Below are 20,052 nucleotides of genomic sequence, written 5' to 3' on the forward strand. Positions count from 1 at the left end.
CATCTTGGGCGTCGCCCAGGTACCGCTCACCTGTCGGGCTCCGGCCCCCGGCCTCCCTCCCCCGCCCGGCTCCCGTCCGTGGGGCCCGGAGCCCGGTCCCCGGCCTGGGTGGGGCTCCAGCCGCCCAGCCCTCAACTGCGGGCAGGGCCGTGTGGCGCTCCTAGCTCTCGTCCCCCGACCCCGGCCGGGCAGGGCTGGGACGGGGGGCCGGGGACGCCGCAGCCGCAGCCGGGGCGCGAGGGCAGGCCTGCCCGGCTTACCTGCGCTGCGGCCGCCGCTCGGGCTGCCCGCCCAGCCTCCGCGCACGCCGGCCTCGGACCCGCTGCCGGAGCGCGTCTGCGATGCCGATGCTGCGGCGGCAGCAGCGGCGGGGCGGGGCGGGCGTGCGCGCAGGGGAGGGGGAGGGGAGCGCAGGGGAGGCGGGGGAGGAGGGAGTGAGATCACCTCCCCCGCCGCCCGCTCCGCCCCGCCGCGCCCTCGCCCCTCGTCTCCGCGGACCCCGGCTTCCGAGCCGGGCTGCCGAGCCCGGCGCGGGCTGGGAGTCCCCTGTGGTCCCCGCCCTCCGCGGGACCTCCGGGGGACCCCCGCCGCCAGGTCCCGCCGGACCTGCGCCCGCAGTCCCGAAGTCCCTGGCCCGGGAGTGCCCCGCATCCGGGCGCCCGCGCTGCAGTGTTGGCTCGGGGCAGGGATCGCGGGGCCGGGGTGCCCCCGGGGCGCGGGGCTGGGCGGTGGAGAGAGGAGTCGGCTGGGGAAACATCCCCAACCCTTTCCCGGCCCTCGAGGGCGCTGATGAGCGACGGGCACCCACACGCAACGGGTCCCGGCCGCACCCCGGTCGTGGGGTGTTTGGACGTTCCCCAACCCCAAGGGACAAGATTCCTGAGGCCCTGGGCTCTCTCCCGCATCCCTCCCATCCTAGGCCCCGATCCGGTCCAGTGGGGCCCGCGGGCCTCCATTTCAGCCCACCAAGGACGTTCCAGGGGCGCAGGCAGCCCGGAGCCCAGGGGCCAGGAGGTCGCGGAGAGGGAGCCCCCGGAGCCGCCCCTCTCATTTCCTAGATTTTCCTCCAGCTCGCTGCCAGCTTTCCCAGGCCCGTGTTTTATTTCTTTGTGGTGGGGATTGGCCCCATCTCGACCTTTCCCGGGGGCCCCACTCTCTCTGCAGCCTTGCACTGGAAGCCCGGGAAGAAGTTCCTCCCCTGCGCCCCCCCCCCCCGCGACCCCCCTGGCCGTGACCTCAGATGGGAGGCGGAGGGCGCAGCAATTCCGGAGTGAGCCGAGCCGGCCTCAGGGCAAGGAAGGCCTAGGGTCCAGATGGCAGATTGCGGCCGTGGTGGCCACGGTATTTTTATGAGCATGCCTGTTGCCCAATGAAGCATTCCGGGGCCTTCAGCTCAGCCTCTCGAGACCCTCCAAGCCAGGCAGGAGGCCCGCGTGGGAGGGGGCCGGGCATCCTGGCCTGAAGTCCCCATCCCCCTTCCACGTCCCCCGGAAGGGGAGGCTTGGAGCCCTGCCCTCAGTGACGGTCTGGATGACATGTTCTAAGGGTCTTTTATTTTGTTTAAGCTTATTTATTTTGCGAGAGACAGACACAGAGAGAGAGAGAGAGAGAGCGAGCAGGGGAGGGGCAGAAAGAGTGGGAGAGAGAGAATCCCAAGCAGGCTCCGTGCTGGCAGCGCAGAGCCCAGTGCGGGGCTGGAAACCACCAAGCGTGAGATCGTGACCTGAGCAGAAATCCAGAGTGGGATACTTGACCCTTAGCCGACCGAGCCCCCGCAGACGCCCCTCTAGGGGTCTTTAGAAGGAGACCGGTGAGGAGGTCAGTCTGGGGCGTGCAGGTGGAGGGCTGCTCGGAGGGAGGAGCCAAGGGAGCTCCGCCCCCCACCCCACCCCAGGGGCGCCAGGGGCCCAGGGTTGGGCGGTGGTAGACCCAGAGCCGGGGGTGGGGGGGTGGGGTGATGGCGGCGCTCTCCTGCCACTGGCCCGGCCCTTGCGGGAGCAGGGAGGAGGCTGTGGGCACCAGGCCAGTTGGCCCGGAGCTCCGTAAGGAGGGCGGGGGCGGGCGCCCAGGAGGGGGGTGTTTTCCATGAGGCACTGAGCTGCTATCTGCTTCCTGCCTGCTCTGATCCCACCGCTGATAGGCCCAGCCTCTCTCCTCTCTGGCCACCTCTGCCTCTCCACTCACCCCAAACAGTTATCAGCCTCTTCCTCCAGCCCCGAAGCCTTTGCTCCTTTCAGGAGGGTGGGGTTTGAGGCTGGTGGCCGTGCTGGCATTGGCGGGAGGGAGGTAAGAGGACGCAGCCCCGTGAGTCTGCTCCCCGCTCAGTGCACGATGGTGGGTTCAGTCTCCACGGACCGTGCCCTCGGTCACCAGTCACGACACGAAATAGCATTCATTGAGCCCTGCCACGGGCCTGCCCTTGTCGGAAGCACCTTTCGTGTGTTAGCACGTTTATTTAACACACCGACCCCGGGGAAGTCCATCATTAGACCCCAGTACAGACGAGGGAACTCAAGTCCCAAGAGCACAGCAGTGCCCCTCTCCCACTCGTGCTCTCTCTCTGTCTCGTGGGAGCCTGTTGGGAGGCGGTGGTCTCGGGCCCCTCCAGTGGTCCTGCGTGCTTCCCACCCCCTATGATGAACGTTCTCTTGTGATGCTCACTGCAAGCGAGGAGCCTGTGGTCCAGAAGGGAGGTCATGCAGCCGGGGTGGGGAGGCGCCGTGCCGAGTTTCTGCTCACCTGCTCCTCCGCCCGTCACTAGGGCCCCATTTCCCAGATGAGGAAACCGAAAGTCAGACGGGTCACGCGACTTCACCAAAATGACCCGGAAGGTGAATGGCACAGCTGGGGTTTGAACTCGCCTCTGTTTGACTGCAGAGCCCATTCTCCCACTTCTGCGTCCCAAGATAGAGGGGCCAGCGGGAGTGACAACAGGAAGAAGAGAGGTCCCCGGGCAGAGAAGCAGGAAAGATTGGCCTCGAACACGCGGTGAACCGGGTCTCCGCTGCCACACGCTAGCTGTGGAGACCGGGAGGCTCTGCAGAGACAGCGGCTGGGTCTCGCCCACTCACCACCTTCAGTGGCCTGAGCTCCTCACGGCTCCCCGTGACCCACGCGTCTTGGGCACAGCAACCGGACGAGGGCAGCCACCCAGAGTCGGGCCGGACCCTCCCCCACAGCAAGACAAAGGCCACGTGATGAGGGAGCAGGAAGAAAGTGCCAGCAGGTTGACAGGGTGGACTGATGAGCCCGACCCACCTTTCTCTGGTTTTCTCCTTTCCATTTGTCTGCGTCTTCCTGTCCCAGGTGTATCTCTTCAAGCAGCACGTCGTCGGGGTTTGGTTTGCTTTGATCCGGCCTAACGATCGTTGCCTTTTTAAAACTCGGCTTTATGGAGGCATCGTTTACATGCAGTAAAATTGGCCTCTGGGAGGTGTACAGCTCGACGATTTTCGATAAATGTCCGGTAACCACTGCCACAATCAAGATATGGAATAACTCCATCACCTCCCCAAATTCTCTCCTACCTTTTGAAGTCACGCGCTCCCTCTAGCCCTGCCCCCCCCCACCCCTCCCCTGATCTGCTGCCTTCGCTGGAATTTCAGACTGAATCGTGCCGGGTGTATTCTCTTGGCTGGCTTCCCTCGCTCAGGGTGGTTTTCGAGACCCTCCCATGTTGGTGTGCGTGCGCACGCGGCAGTGGTTCGTTCCTGTTTATTACTGAGTAGCATGCCAGTGTTTGGCCATATCCCGCTTTGTTTAGCCACAAGCCCGCTGGGTGGTTTCCCGCTCTGGGTGACGCTGAGAGGAGCTGCTCGAAGCATTAACGTACAGGGTCTGTGTCCGCTTTCATTTCTGTAACCATCACCGAGCCGGGGCTGCTGGGCCAGAGGGTACGTTCTTCTACCTTTGTCTTTTACCTGGAGGGTTCAGTTGATTCTGTCGGTGGTGTTTGCTAAACGCTTGCATTTGTTCTTGCCTGCCTGTTAAGTGCTTCCCATTTGCCCGGCTTTCCACATTTCTCTTTCTCTGCCCCCATTTTCTATCAGTGAAGGTTCAGGCGGGGGAAGCAGAAATCACTCCAGCCATCTTCCGCAGAAAAAGATTTGTGAGGGGCGCCTGGGTGGCTCAGTCCGTTGAGCGTCCGACCTCGGCTCAGGTCATGATCTCGCGGTCCGTGAGTTCGAGCCCCGCATCGGGCTCTGTGCTGACAGCTTGGAGCCTGGAGCCTGCTTCAGATTCTGTGTCTCCCTCTCTCTCTCTGCCCCTCTCCCACTCGCGCTCTGTCTCAAAAATAAAAACATTTTTAAAAAATAAAAAAAAAAAGATTTTGTGAGCCTAAGAAAGGGGGTGGGAAGCATGCAGGACCGCTGGAGGGGCCCTAGACCACCGCCTCCAAACCGGCTCCCACGAGGAGCCGCCGCTCCTGGCCTCCACCACCGCGGGCACCGAAGCAAATGCTGAGTTCAGGAAGACAACACCGTAGCCACGAGTCAGGGATCACCAACCCGGGACAGGAAGTCACTGCGGCCATAAGGAGTGGAGGCCCACCCGGCACAGGAGCGCTGCCGCCGAAGCCGCATGCTTCTTCGTCCTTGCCATCCAGCAGGAAAACCGCTCCGCACGGCAGAAACGCGGCCTTCCTTCAGCCTTCCCAGTCTCAGGGGAGGGCACCCGACTGGCAAAAGCCAACCTGCCTCCCGGAGCCCGGCCCGCACCGCCTGGGAAGTGCTGCTCACTGCCCCTATTCTTGGTTGTCGTTTACATGGATTGAATTTGTGTTCTGGAATCTTCCTTTCGGTTTAGAAGCACCGCGAGAATCTTTGAATAGTGACTCTAGATATTTTGACATGCGTTCTTTTTTTTTTTTTTTAAAGTTTATTTATCTATTTTGAGAGAGAAAGGGACAGAGCGCTTGAGCAGGGGAGGAGCGGAGAGAGAATCCCCAGCAGGCTCCGCGCTGTCAGCGCAGAGCCCGGCGCAGCACTCAGACTCACGAACCGTGAGATCATGACCTGAGCCAAAATCAAGAGTCGGACGCTTACCCGATTGGGCCACCCAGGCGCCCCTTGATGTGCATTCTTAGTAAAGCCCAGAGTTCATGAATATCTCTGTTCTGGTGGTTTTAACCTATGGCCACAAATTCTTTGATGTTCCTCCCTTCAAGAGGTGGTGACTCCTTTCCTCCTCTTGAGCACTGGCTGGACTCCGTGCAGTGGAGGCCAAGGTTGGGGCAGGCTCTGTGATACACGGCGTGGCCATCTGTTAGGAACTGAATTTCGTGTACCCCTCCCCTTCACAGGCTGAAGCCCTCACCCACCATGTGGCTGTATTTGGAGCCGGAGCCTCTGAGAAAGTCAGTACGGCAAAATGAGGTCATAAGGGCAGGGCGCCGATCGGAGAGGATTCCTGTCCTTATGAAGACAGACAACAGAGACTTGTCTCTCTGTCTCTGTCTCTGCCTCAGCCTCTCTCATTGCTCTGTGAGAACACGGCAAGAAGACAACCATCTAGAAGCCAAGAAAAGGAAACCGACCTTGGCAGAACTTGATCTGGGACATCCTGCCTCCAGAACGGTGACAAAGTACATGGCTGTCGTTTAAGCCACACGGCCTGCGGCCTTCTGTTGTGGCGGCCCGAGCTGCCGAAGACCCCACCTCTGTGTTCATCGCTGCCAGCGACACTTCCACAGCACCTGGCCTGGCTGACCACACTTCAGTTACCTGTTGTCTCTTGTCTCCTCCAAACCCCCGGGCTTTGAACGGAATGGCCCCGGGTGACACCCGCGGTCCCGCTCAGAGGCTGCAGATGCTGTAGGAGAAAGTGTGGATGGGTCTCACTAGGGATTCACAAACACCAGACCATCTGGCTTGTAAGGAACGCAGTGCAGGTGCGTGCCCCCAGCCAGCCTCCGGCCCCTTCCAGACTTTCTCCACATACTGTTGACTTGGATGTAAAAGGGACAAATCGGGGCGCCTGGGTGGCTCGGGTGGGTAAGCATCTGACTCTTGATTCGGGCTCAGGTCAAGATCTCGCAGTTCCGTGAGATCGAGCCCTACGTCACGCTCCGTGCCGATGGCGCAGAGCCTGCCTGGGATTCTCTCTCTGTCTCCCTCTGTGTCTCTGCCCCTCCCCCACTCACACTGTCTCTGTCTCTCTTAAAATAAATCAATTAAAAAAAAATTTTTTAAAGGGACAAATTCAGCACAGCCATTTATTTGCTCTCCCTTATGAAACCCCACTAAAATGACAGCAAGTGAGTTTTTAAAAGCAAACGGTGCCAAGGATGAAAGTAATAGGAGATGAGGTAACCCCAACGAGAGCGTGGGGGTCCGGCAGTCACCCCCGCAGCGGCCCCAGCTGAACGGCGAATTCCCACGGCAGAGCTCACATGTGGCACAGAAATCAGCCGTGCAGACAGGGGTGAGAATCTGTGCAAGAGGCAGATAGACCCCCACATGCCGCCCCCCATCCCCACAGAAGAGGAAGTTCTTTCTTCGGAGACGATGACACAGAAAGTGCCTTCGCTGGGCACCACCCGGGACAGTTGCAGGGGCAGCACGCTGGGGACAGGAGGACGAGGCAAGTGAACATTCCCAGCGAACATGGAGCCTTCCGGCCCTCTCGCCCTACTCAGTTCAAGTGCAGACAGCCAGCCCCAGGCACGGGACTGGAGATCTTTCTCTGGGCTCTTCGGCCATTCCAAGAGGAAGGAACTGAAGCCAGGAGGTGGCGGTCACCACCGGGTACCGCTCAGCGCCGAGGACTGGCCACACACGAACCTTACCTCTGGCCTCTCCCTGTGGGCCTCGGGCCTCTATTCGTGACCCTGGGCTCCTCGGGGCACCTCCGACCCAGCGAGCGACACCTCAGACCCAGGACATGTTCCCGGTGATGTGACAGGAGAGAAGTCGCAGCTGGAGATGGCCAAGGCCTGGAATCGACTAGATGCTGTTTTGCAGTGTCTGTTGGAGAAGAGTCACATGGACAGGGAGCACCTGGAGGAGGAAGCTTCGACAACGCCTTGGGCACCCACGACTTAGAATTGCTCCATTGCGAGGGGCGCCTGGCCAGCTCCCTCAGTGGAGCATGTGACTCCTGGTCTCAAGGTTGTACATTCGAGCCCCGTGTTGGGTGTAGAGATTACTTACAAATAAAATCTTAAAAAAAAAAAAAAAAAAAAAAAAAAAAAAAAAAAAAAATTGTTCCATTGCAGGCATTGGAAGAGGAGGAGGGGAAAGGGAGGTGGGTTATGGGCCAGCTGAGCGAGGACCTCGGCGATCCAACAGGTATGTGATCAAGCTGTTTGACCGGAGCACAGACTTGGGTCAGTTCAGCCAGAACACATCGCTGTACCCGCTCTGCCGGGCCTGGATGCCCGACAGCCCCTCAGGGCAAGAGCGTGAATGCCCACTCGGTTCACCACTGCCACCACTGCCTGAGGATGAGGAGAGGTCAGAGGTCACTGACTGCCTCCACCCACTACCCCCAGACCACCTGGAGGGGCTTGCGGGATTTCCAGTTCAATCCCCGTTGCAGCCCGAGACCCAGGGTACCCCTGATGATGAGCCCTCCAAGCCTGAGCCCTCAGCACCCACACCCTGGACATTCCCCTCCTTCACATCTTAAAAAAATAATAATAATAGAGTAGGGCCACCTGGGTGGCTCAGTGGGTTGAGCGTCCGACTTCGGCTCAGGTCATGATCTCACAGTTCGTGGGTTCGAGCCCCACGTCGGGCTCTGTGCTGATGGCTCAGAGCCTGGAGCCTGCTTCTGTGTCTCCCTCTCTCTCTGCCCCTCCTTGTGCTGTCTCTCTCCGTCTCTCAAAAAAATGAATAAACAGTAAAAGAATTTTTTTTTCAATGGAGATGAAATCGAAGAAGAAAACGGTTTGTGGGAAACAGGACCATGAGGGATAAGAACACAAATTCAATCCATGTAAATGACAGCCAAGAACAGGGGGAATGAGTGGCACTTCCCAGACGGGGCTGGCCGGGCTCCGGGAGGCAGGTTGGCTTTTGCCAGTCGGGTGCCCTCCCCTGAGACTGGGAAGGCTGAAGGAACAAGTCAGTAGGTGGATGTTTTGCATCTGTCTGGGATGCAGAAAGTTGCAAGACTTTGGAAGCACGGTAGCCTCCAAAGTCATGGATTGTTTTTTCCTATAAGCCCACCAGGGAGCTGAAGTTGCCACCGTGGGGGGGAAAACAAAGTGGGCCAAAATGTGAAACACAACAGGCCCTTCCCAGGAAAAAGACGCAGGGGCACTTTTATCCTTGGCGGCGGCGGCCCTAGACTCGAGGAAGAAGGGAGCAGAGAACTGTTCGCTAACGTTTAAAGGCCGCGTGGCAGGGCAGTTTGAATCCCTAGCCTCAGACAGAGGAGTTTGTGTTCGCCCAGCAACTCTCTTCCACGGGTTTCCCCGCAAAGGCTGGAGGCAGCATAGCTGGGCTGATATGCTTTCCCTGAAGGTATCAATGCACTAACAGGGTGAAGTGTGAATGCAGGGGCAGGAGAACTGAGGGCAACCCCACTCCTGCCGGCAGCAGGCCGTGGCCGGGAAAGGACAGAAGACCTGACCTGTCTTAAGGCAGGGGAGGGGGACTGACAGAAACCTTCCAGGCTCCCTGAGTCCGACACTGAGGACAAAGCAAAAGCCTGCTACGGCAGCAGTCGAGGCAGAAGACCCGAGAGAGACACTCCTGAGGCACCTGTTCATGGATCTGCTAACGTCGCAGGGTGAGGTGGAACTGAAAAAAAAATCTCCAGGCACTCAGATCACAAGGCCACAATATTTTATTTATTTTTACTTATCTCTTTAAGATTTCATTTTTATTTTTTTAAATTTTTTTAATGTTTTTATTTATTTTGGAGACAGAGAGAGACAGAGCACATACGGGGGAGGAGCAGAAAGAGAGGGAGACACAGAATCGGAAGCAGGCTCCAGGCTCCGAGCTGACAGCACAGAGCCCGACGTGGGGCCCGAACCCACGGACCGTGAGATCATGACCTGAGCTGAAGTCAGACGCTCAACCGACTGAGCCACCCAGGCGCCCCTAAGATTTTATTTTTAAGCAATCTCCACACCCAACGTGGGGCTCGAACTTCCAACTACGAGATCAAGAGTCGCGCGCTCCGTTGACCGAGCCAGCTGGGTGCCCCACAAGTCCACAATTCTTTTTTTAAAGAAGCATCTGGGAAGGGCTCAGCTGGGTGGTCCCGCCCGAGGGTCCTTCGTGCGCTCGCTGTCCAGCTGGGGCTGGAACAGTGTGGAGTTGGAGCAACTTAGAGCTGCGTGAGCATCTCTCTTCACGGGTCAGAGCCCTTCCATGTGGTCTGTCCAAGAGGGGCTAGCTTGGGCTTCCTCACAGCATGGCAGCCTCAGGGAAGCTAGAGGCCGGAAGACTGAATATCCCCGCCAACAGGGCCGAAGCTGCATTGCCTCTTCTGACCCAGCCTCAGAAATCAAGCGGCATCGCTTATGCCATATTATGTGGATTATTTATTTTTGAGAGACAGCGAGAGAGAGAGAGAGAGAGCAAGGGCGGGGAAGGGGCAGAGAGAGAGGGAGACACAGAACCCCAACTGGGCTCAGCACAGAGCCTGACGCAGGGCTTGAACCCAAAAACTGTGAGATCATGACTCGAGCCGAAGTGGGATGCTTCACCGACTGAGCCAGCCAGGTGCCCCAAATTCCACCTCTTGATGGCAAAATGGCAAGGTTCCAGAACAGCAGAATGGGAGATATTGTTGGGGCTACCTCTGAAAAACACAGTCTGCCACACACACAAGTTAAAAGGCAGAAACTGTCGGGCTAGATAAAATATGTTATTTACAAGAAGCACACTTTTAGCCTAAAGACACAGACAAGCTGAAAGTAAAAGGATGGAAAAAGATATATCGCACGAGCTCAGCGTAAGAAAGCTGGTGTGACAATATTAATATCAGAATAGAATTCAACACAAAGAATATTATCAGAGATAAGCAGGGATATTTCATAATGGAAAAAGGGCAATCAGTCAAGAAATACACAAATCTCCAAATGTAGTTGGAGTCTATAACATCTTTTTCTCAGTAGCTCATAAAACAAAGCAGGGGAAAAATCAGTAAGAATATGGATGTGAACAACACTGTCAACCAAAGTGACCTAATTGATATTTATAGCATACCACACCCAACAACAAGAAAATACACATATACACATTCTTTTCAAGGATAGATGTAACATTCACCAACATAGACAATGTTCTGGACAACAGAACAGAGTTCGAGAAATGACAAAGGATAACAGTCCTACAAAGTAGGATTTCTGACCACAGTGATGCTGAATCAGAAATCAGTAACAGGGGCACCTGGCTGGCTCGGTCAGTAGAGCATGCGACTCTTGATCTCGTGGTTGTAAGTTCAAGCCCCACAGTGGATGTAGAGATTACTTAAAAATATTTTTTTTTAAAGAAAGAAATCAATAGCAAAATGATATGTAGGAAATTTCCAAATATTTAGAAATGAAAAAATACACTTCCAAATAAGCCATGAATCAAAGGGGAAGTCACAAGTTAAAACCTGTTCTAATACAAAAAAATCATATTGAATTGAATAAAACTAAAAACGTAAAATATCAAAATTTGGGAATTCAACTAAACAAGCGATGAGAGGAAAATGTATAACATTCACTGTTCATATTAGAAAAGGAAAGGGTCCCAAATCATTTTGAGCTTCCGCTTTAAGAAACTAGAAGATTTCGACTCTTGATTTCAGCTCAGGTCATGATCCCAGGGTTGTGGGATCAAGCTCCACTCATCAGCCTCTGCGCTGAGCATGGAACCTGTGTAAGATTCTCTCTCTCTCACCCTCTACCTCTCTCCCCTGCTCTCTCTCTCTCTCAAATAAAAAAAAAAATTAAAAAGTAAACTAGAAAAGGAAGAGTGAATTAAATTTAAAATAAATAGAAGGAAGAAAATAATAAAGAGCAGAAGTCAAAGAAATAGAAAACAGAAAAACATTATAGTAAATATATGAAACCCAAAGCTGTCTTTGAAAACATTAGTGAAATTGATAAACCTCTAGCTAGTCTGATCAGAAAAAAAATGGAGAGAATACACAAATTACCAATATCAAAAATGAAAGAAGTAAAATGAAAGAGAAGACACCACTACAGATATTACAGACATTAAAAGGATAATAATAATATGCTAATACATTACAATACAACTTAGATGAAATGGATGAATTATGTGAAAGATACAAACTATCAAATTCATTCCAGAGGAAATAGATAACCTGAATAACCCCGTATCTATGAAAGGAGTTGAATTTGTAGCTAAAAACGTTGCCACAGAGAATTCTACCAAACGTTTCGAAAGAAAGAACACCAGTTCTCCACAAATTCTTCCAGAAAATAGAGGAAACAGTTCCCAACTCATCTGACAAGGTAAACATTATCCTTATACCAAAATCAAAGATGTTACACAAAGAGGAAACTACAGACCAGTGTCCCTTGTGAATACACACACTGTAAAAATATTAACCGAAATTTTAGCAAATCAAATACAGCAATATATAAAAAAATAATACATCATGACCAAGTAACGTTCCTTTCAGGAACGCCAGTTTGCTTTGACATTTGAAGATCAGTCAAGGTAATTAATCATATTACCAGAACAACAACAAAAAAGGAAAAACTGCATGATCATCTCAATAGATGCAGGAAAAACATTTGACATAATTCAACACCTACTCATGATAAAAGTTCTCAATAAAGTAGAAATAAAGGGAAACTTCCTCAGCCTGATAAGGGGCATCTATGAAAAACCCTAGCAAGTGTGATAAGGCAAGAAAAAGGAATAAAAGGCATATAGATTAGAAAGAAATGTAAAAGCGTTTTTATTTGAGATGGCATTATTTAGGTAAAAAAAATCCTAAGAAATCTACAAAAACCAATTGAACTATTAAGTGGGTTTAGCAAGGTCACAGGATAAACAGTCAGTATGCAAATATCAATGGTATTTTTATACACTAGCAACAGGCAATTCCCTCCAGTTGTGGGGGGACAACTGGATAGCCACACGCAAAAAAATGAACCTGGATCTTTAATCCATACCACGCACAAAATTTAACTCGAGATGAATTATAGGCCTAAATATAAGAGCTAGAAATACAGAACTTCTAGAATAAATCATAGGAGAATAGCTTTGTGACACTGAATTAGGCAAAGGTTTTTTAGATAGGATACACAAAATACAAACTGTAAAGGAAAAAAAACTGATAAAATTCGATATCTTCAAAACATCTTAAGTTGGCTTTTTCTTTTTTTCTTTTTTTAAGTAGGCTCCATGCCCAACATGGAGCCTGAACTCACGACCCTGAGATAAAGAGTCATGTGCTCTACCAACTGAGCCAACCAGGTGCCCCTAAGGTTTTTGTTTTATTTTAAAGAGACGGTTAGGGGCTGGCTCAGTCGATAGAGCACAAGACTCTTGATCTGAGAGTTGTAAGTTCCAGCCCCACCTTGCAGGGTAGAAATTACTTAAAAGAGACTGTAATACAGTGACAAGGCACACTGGCAAAACAAAACATATATGTTAAAGAACTTGTATCTAGGGGCGCCTGGGTGGCTCAGTTGGTTAAGCATCTGACTTCGGCTCAGGTCATGATCTTGCGGTGTGTGAGTTCGAGTCCCCCATCGGGCTCTCAGATGCTGTGTCTCCTCCTCTCTCTGTCACTGCCCTGCTTGTACTGCGTATGTGTGTGTGTCTCTCTCTCAAAAATAAAGAAACATCGAAAATCTTTTTAAAGAATTTGTATCCAAAATATATTAAAAGTGAGGAGTGCCTGGGCGGCTCAGTTGGTTAAGCATCTGACTCTTGACGCTCAGGTCATGATCTAACAGTTCGTGACATTGAGCCCTGTGCTGGGCTCTGTGCTTCTCTCTCTCTCTGCCCTTCCCCTGCTCGACCTCTTTCTTTCTCTCACTCTCTCTCTCTCTCTCAAAATAAATAAATAAACATTTTTAAAAATTCAAAACACATTGAAAATGAAAACACTCTTACAACTCAGCAACTGGAAAAGCTTTAAAAAATTGACAAAAGATTTGACTAGATAATTCATCAAAGATAATATGCAAATGGCAAATAAATATATGAAAAGATTCTCACCATCATCAGTCATAAGTAAAATGCAGAATAAGTTCCCAATAAAATACTGCTGAAATGGTTAAAATCAGTGAGGCAGAGTAGTGGACCTCATCAACTGACCCAGCAGCCTCAGTTCTAAGGATTTACTCTGGAGAAATTAAACCATGTGTGTCCGTGCGTCAGATCTCATTAAGCAATTTGTGAATTTGATTGGCTATTAATCAGACCTCAGAAAGTCTGATTTTAAAAAGCGAGGCGGGACGAGGAGAGAAGTCCTTGCGTACGTCGTGGCAGCCAGAGTAGTGGGAGCGCCGAACAGCGACGATGCCCTCGACGCAGCCATAAGTGGAAGGGAGGCGAGCAGAGGAAGAAGGGTGAGTGGCGGTGGCAGTGGCGGTGGCGGTGGCGGGGAAAGGATGCTGGAGACTCATTACGGAGCGAGGTGGCGGCGATTACCCAGGGAGCCCCTGGAAGGAGCTGAAATCAGGTGCCCCCAAACAATCGGCCACTTTAAACCACGCGCCTGGGTAACTTGGACCAAAAAGGAGACGCCTCCTGCCGGGCTGCCTTCCCTTCGGATGAGGACCTCGTGGTCATCCGGGGACAGAGGCCTCAACTGCTCACCTGCCTTCTACGCCCCTGGTCCTCAGCCCCTGCATGGGGTGCTCCCCATCCTGTGGGGGACCCTGTACCCCCCCAGGCTTCGGGGCTCCTCGTCCAAGTACCACTCTCCTCTGTCCAGAAACTTGCAAGCAGGCTTGGTCTAACTTTCAAAATGACTTATTCACTCTCGTTCGGGCCTCAGGTGAGTGGACGCCCCGTCTTGCCACCACCGTTGGCCCATACACATCTCGATACATGTGCACACGCACGCATGCACGCATGTCGTTTTATTAAATGTATCTTTGGCCCTTTTGATCCCATCTTCTGACCCAATGCCCTTTCACCCCGTTGGAGCCTCTGCTTGTCACTTCAGCAGGTGTCAGTGCACTTACTCTCCCACGGCCCTGCACGATCTGCCATCTGCAGGGGGGCCCCATCAGGACGGATGCTCAGCTGGGGCAGCTCGCTCCCTCGCCGGACACCGGGGCACTGTGTCCCCTCCGGCCTCTGAGCAGATGTTCTCCTGGGTGTTCTCCCGGCTCCATCACCCTTACTCTCCATGTCCTCGGCTCCCTCGTCTTTCTCTTTCATCCCTACGGTGTCCTTCAAGGGTTTATTCCAGGCCTCAGAAATGTCCTTCCTTTCCATTCTGTCAACCCGTTAATGGGGTCCCCACATTTGGCTCCTGTGTGGTGGCAACAGTCTCCCCTGGCCCGCCGGCCCCCAGCCTTCTGGGCACAGGCCTGGGGGCGGGGCCCGGGGCCCTCCCCCCCACACCCCCGTGGCACAGGGCCAGCAGCGCTTGCTGTTTGTTCAGCAAAGGGTTCTGATTACAGAAAGCCAGTGATAGAGCAAAGATCCGGGGCCTGCCAGCTCTGATCACCTGCCCACCCCGAGGCCTCCTGTCTTCTCCTCAGACACCGGGCTGGGGCACACACGAGCCCACACTTTGGCCACCCACAGAATCCTTTGTGCAGATGCAATCCTGCAGGGATTGGGGGGGGGGGCGCGTCTGCTCAGTCCTGCCCCCGGCCCGAGGCCTGCTGGCGTAACTGGCCAGCCACGTGGTCAGGGCCTTCTCCAGTCCTTCAGAACCTGCTTCTCAGTGCTCCCTGGGGAGAGTGTGGGCCCATTCGGCCACCCCCCCAAACATTTCCCAGGGATCCCTCCTGTCTCCTCCCCAGAGCCCCTGCCCATCTGCCTGTCTCAGGGAGGAGCGGTGTCCAGGTCAGTGCCCGGCTGTCAGTTCACTCTGCCCAGAGGACAGGGGCTTCTGGGTAACCAGGGACCATCTCTGCTAACTCATGTGGCCCTGACGGTGAGTAAGCCAGTCAGCCTACCCATGAGCTGGGGGGGTGGCTGGGGCAGGGGCCTGCCTGAGGCCTGTCACCTCTGATCAGCTAGTCCCTGCAGGTGACAGGCCTCGGCCAGCCTGGCCCAGCATGTCACCTGGCACAGCGCCCGGGGCACATGCGTGCCAGCCTTGGGGGCTCTCAGCTAAGGATCCAGACTCTCTCCAGGATGCCCTCTGGCTGTGGTGGCTTCTCCTGAAAGTCCCAGCACTTGTTCTGGCTGAGCAGGGGCGAGCTGTGCGTACGGACTCCCCATGATGTCTGGTCTACATGTGGACACAAACCCTCCCTTGCCTCTGGGAGAAAACCAGTGAGGAAGGGAGGGGGCTTCCCCAACATTCTTACCCCGGGCTCAGCAACAGGAAACAAGGAGCGTAGGGAGCAGAGATGGCCGAGGAAGTGGCCTCATGGCTCAGGGGCCCCACCCTGCCTGTCACTTCTCTGCTGGGATCCATCCCTGCGTGGCCTCGCTCAGGTCCCGGCAGAGGGACCCGTACGGAGCTTCCGGCCCTGGCCTCCAGCGCTGCCCTACGTGCAGTGAGCTCTTCACCTGCGGGTTCCAGGCCTTTGCCCAACATGTCACCATGGTCCGCGTTCGGGTGTTGGCTTCCCCTTTAAAGGAGGGAAAAGCCGAGGCCCCAAGAGCTGGGCAGAGCCTGCCCAAGGTCACACAGCTGGGGCAAGACAGGACAAACGCTGCTCTGCAGGTGCCTGGGTTCCCCCCACCAACCCGGGGCAGACGAGGGAGGTCCCATCCCCCTGTGGGGCCTCCGCCCAAGGGGAACGGAACGAAAAAGGACGTGCTGGGTGTGCTGTGACTCTCTACCAGGGGCTCCCTCGAAAACGCTCTTCTATAATTGTGCCCAGAACTCCACTTCTACCGTTTTTGTTGATCTGGAAGGCAGTAGAAAGTGGTTTCTTTGCTTCTATGTTATTAACGGCAGTGTGGTTACAGGGGAGAGAGTGAGGATGTTCCTGTTCTTAGGAGGTGTGGCTGAAGTGTTCAGACGTGGGCTGTCAGCATTCTGCAACCTGTCTCCTAGCGGTGTGTGTGTGTGTGTGTGTGTGTGCGTGCGCGCGCGTGCGCGAAAGATTGTGCGAATGCACGGCACGTGTGGATGTAGTATGTGCGCTGTACATGCAGCGTGCAGGGGTGCAGTGTGCGGGGGGAGGGGGTGGTGCATGATGGCCGTGCTGCCCCCCGGGCCCTCTGGCCAGGAAGAGGAGGCCTCAGTGACGGCCAGACTTGGGCCCGGTCAGAGCGGAGCTGTGCTGGCCTCTAGCCTTATAGGTCATCAGAGAAGACAAACAGGAAAACGGGGCCAGCTGGGCCCAGAGCCTGTCCCTGGGAGGCCTGCAGGCCACTGCCTCGGGCCGGGCCGTGCAGGCCTTGTGCGAGCCAGGCCAGGGTCCTGGCAAGAGCAAGAGCGGGAGAGGGTGGGGAAGAGGGAGCCTGGGACGGGAGGGAAAGGCTGGGCTGGGGCGGGGAGGACAGGAGAGAGGGGGAGCCCAGCCCGAAGTCCCTGGCAGGGAAGCCCCACTGTCAGGCCGTCCACACAGTGTGGGAACACGGGTGTTTGTGTCTATGTCAAGTGTGTGCGCCTTTGCGGGCATATGGCTGTTGCACACACTCGGGCGTGTCTGTGTCTGTGCGTGTTAGAGAGAGAGAGAGAGAGACAGAGATCTGAAGCCTCCTCCTCTGACGACAGGTAGCTGCAGGTGGGGCAGGAGGAGGGGGGTGTCCCTGGCCCCCACAGGACCCTGGGGAGGAAGCTGGCTCTCACAGGGGCACATTAAGCCCTGGCTTGTACCCACCCCACACCCTCCCTTCCTGTGCCTCATCTCCGGCAGCCCTAATTGAGGAGGGGCGGGCCCTTCACAGGCCTGGGAGGAGCCACCACTCTGTAGTGGGGACTCCACGCGAGCTCTCACCCCTTCCTCGCCCTGGCCCAAGAGGGACAGCAGGAGCCTGGCTGGGGAAAGGAGTCAAGCTGTGCCACGAAAAAGCTGCGTGGTCTTCAGTCAGCCCCGCCTATCTCTGGCCTCAGTTTCCCCACTTATGAAATGGAGCTGAGCTAACTGATCTCCCACAGCCCTGCCACCTAGTAAGGTGGGCCCTGTCGGGGCAGAGGCAGGCAGGCAGGGTTTGAGGGGGATGGCCAAGCTGAGGACCCGCCTGGGAGGGTCCAGGCCCTCGGGGGCTGGGGGGTAGGCGTCTTGGGGACAGACCTGGGAGGGCAGGGACAGGAAAGGCAGCACAGGAGGCCAGGGGACTACTTCCCGCTGCCACAGGCAGGAGGCCAGGAGAGGCACGTGGGGGAGGAGAGGGAGAGGAAGTCCCCTCCTGGGCAGGTCACTCCCAGAGGCCGGGCTGGGGCGGGGCAGGCGATGGAGAGCAGATCCGAGCTCTCGGGCCACCTTCCGCGCCTGCCACTGCCCGGCTGCCCGGAGCCCAGACAGCCCAGCCAGGTAAGGGGCTTCGAGGGGCCCCGGGGACATGCCGGCCTCTCCCTGGCCAGCCCCAGCCCTCGGATGGCCACCTCTCCTGGCCTCTGTCGGGCCGCAGGGGGAGGACACGGTGAGGGGGAGGGTCTGCATGTCTGCTCCAGGTCTTGTGGGCTGACGAGGTGGGTCCTAGGGCTCGTGAGTCTATGTCACCCTGCCCGGTACTGAGAGGGGCACAGCGGGCCCTGAGGTTCACGTCCGGCTCAGGGGACCAGACCTCACCGACCTTGATCCGGCTAAGGGTGTACCCCCCCCCCGAACCCCATCACGGGAACACACACACACGAACGCGCACACGCACACACGCAGCTGCACACAGGCTGGATCCCCACCCCCACCCCCCCCGCTGCCCACACGCGCGCACACACACACACACACACAGGCCTGTGTGGAAATGGGGCAGTGGGACTGGCCTCTCGGATGAGAGGCTGAGTGCGACACCCCGTCTCCTCCAGGCGCTCAAGACACCTGCCTGAGCTCCACCATGCTTACGGCATCCAGCAGCACATCTGGTAAGGCTCCAGCCCCTGGGCCCCTACCCACCCCCCACCAATCCCCCCACCAGGATGAGCCAGGTAGGTGGGGCGGGGTTGGAGGAAGCAGAGAAGCCCCTCTTTCAGACATCTGCTTCACCTGCCTCTCCAGGCTGCCGACGTGGGGAGGGGAGGGGATGGCCCTGCGAGCTCCCGGGGAGGAGGGGGGAGGTTGGGAGACTTTGGCTGCCAGGAGCCGGGACACCGGAGGGAAGCAGGAGGCCCAGCTGGACGGCTGCTCAGGCCACTGGCTCCGCCTCTCCCGTCGGAACTTCCTCGGGCCCAGGTCCCCCTGCAGAGCGCACACCCTAACCTGGCCCTCTTCCTCCACCCCTGCCCAGCCGTGCCCCGGCCCCTCTCTCGACCCGTTCCACCTGGCAATGGCAGCAAGGAGGAGCTGTCGGACACCCGGGACCCACTGCTGGCCCAGGCGGAATTGGCCCTGCTCTCCACAGTCTTTGTGGCCGTGGCCCTGAGCAATGGCTTGGTGCTGAGCGCCCTAGTGCGCCGGGGCCGGCGGGGTCGCTGGGCGCCCATGCACGTCTTCATTGGCCACTTGTGCCTGGCCGACCTGGCCGTGGCTCTGTTCCAAGTACTGCCCCAGCTGGCGTGGGATGCCACCGACCGCTTCCGTGGGCCCGATGCCCTGTGCCGGGCAGTCAAGTACCTGCAGATGGTGGGCATGTACGCCTCCTCCTACATGATCCTGGCCATGACGCTGGATCGCCACCGCGCCATCTGCCGCCCCATGCTGGCATACCGCCACGGAGGCGGAGCCCGCTGGAACCGGCCGGTGCTGGTGGCCTGGGCCTTCTCGCTCATTCTCAGCCTGCCCCAGCTCTTCATCTTCGCCCAGCGTGACGTGGGAGACGGAACTGGGGTCCTTGACTGCTGGGCCCGCTTTGCTGAGCCCTGGGGCCTCCGAGCCTATGTCACCTGGATCGCCTTAATGGTGTTCGTGGCACCTGCCCTGGGCATCGCTGCCTGCCAGGTGCTCATCTTCCGGGAGATTCACGCCAGCCTGGTGCCGGGGCCGGCAGAGAGGGCCGGGGGCTGCCGTGGGGGGCGCCGGACAGGCAGTCCCAGTGAGGGGGCCCGGGTGTCAGCAGCCATGGCCAAGACCGTGAGGATGACGCTGGTGATCGTGATTGTGTACGTGCTGTGCTGGGCGCCCTTCTTCCTCGTGCAGCTGTGGTCGGCGTGGGACCCCGAGGCGCCCCGGGAAGGTGGGTGTGGCTGGGGCTGGGGCTGTGGGGGACCGTTCGCGCTCGGCCGCACACACACCTTTACCCCCACCGACACACGTGCTCACGTGGACTGCCATTCCCTAGGGGCAGGAGGGGCTGCCGCGCCCCTGCACGGGCACTCTCGGCCCCAGCCCGGACCCTTCCACCCCCACAGGGCCCCCCTTTGTGCTGCTGATGTTGCTGGCCAGCCTCAACAGCTGTACCAACCCCTGGATCTACGCTGCCTTCAGCAGCAGCGTCTCCTCTGAGCTGCGCAGCCTGCTCTGCTGGGCCCGGAAGCGGGCCCCCCCCAGCCCGGGGCCCCCCGAGGAGTCCTGCGCCACCGGCAGCTCCTTCCTGGCCAAGGACACTTCCTCCTGACGAGCCAGGCGGTGCCTTCCTTCTAGAGGCTCTGCGACACTCAGCCACCCACCTGGAGCTGGCCCCGGGAGCCCCTGGGAAAAGGGGTCCCTCTGGGACTTGGCTGTGGGACTAAGAGCCAGAGGTCAGCTCCTTGGTGCTGGGTGTGGGGACAGGCTCCGGCGGCGGCAGCGCGGTGGCACAGGGCTCCCACCCCAGCCGGTGCCTTCCCGGAGATGGAGGTCCCAAGGAGCCCAGGAGGAAGGAAAGGGGGCAGGGCCACGCTCACCCCCCTGGCCCTCCCCTCTCGCTCTCCTGAATAAAAGTTCCAGCTCATTTTCCA

General features: G+C 56.7%; 2 protein-coding genes across 2 annotated transcripts; both read left to right on the forward strand.

The window, feature by feature from the left end:
* Nucleotides 1–1,957: 1,957 nt before the first annotated feature.
* On the forward strand, nucleotides 1,958–7,629 carry LOC125931431 (protein lin-37 homolog). Its single transcript, XM_049643316.1, is given in 3 exon segments — nucleotides 1,958–2,042; nucleotides 6,859–7,101; nucleotides 7,232–7,629. Coding segments are annotated over 3 exon segments (726 nt in total).
* Nucleotides 7,630–17,473: 9,844 nt separating this feature from the next.
* On the forward strand, nucleotides 17,474–19,989 carry AVPR2 (arginine vasopressin receptor 2). The gene is made up of 3 exons (XM_049643317.1): nucleotides 17,474–17,554; nucleotides 18,236–19,349; nucleotides 19,525–19,989. Exons 1-3 carry the CDS (start codon nucleotides 17,474–17,476, stop codon nucleotides 19,728–19,730), a joined length of 1,401 nt encoding a protein of 466 aa, XP_049499274.1. The 3' UTR covers nucleotides 19,731–19,989.
* The last annotated feature ends 63 nt before the right edge of the window (nucleotides 19,990–20,052 follow it).

The sequence above is a fragment of the Panthera uncia genome, chromosome X (genome assembly GCF_023721935.1).
Source record: "Panthera uncia isolate 11264 chromosome X, Puncia_PCG_1.0, whole genome shotgun sequence".
NCBI classification, from domain to species: domain Eukaryota; kingdom Metazoa; phylum Chordata; class Mammalia; order Carnivora; family Felidae; genus Panthera; species Panthera uncia.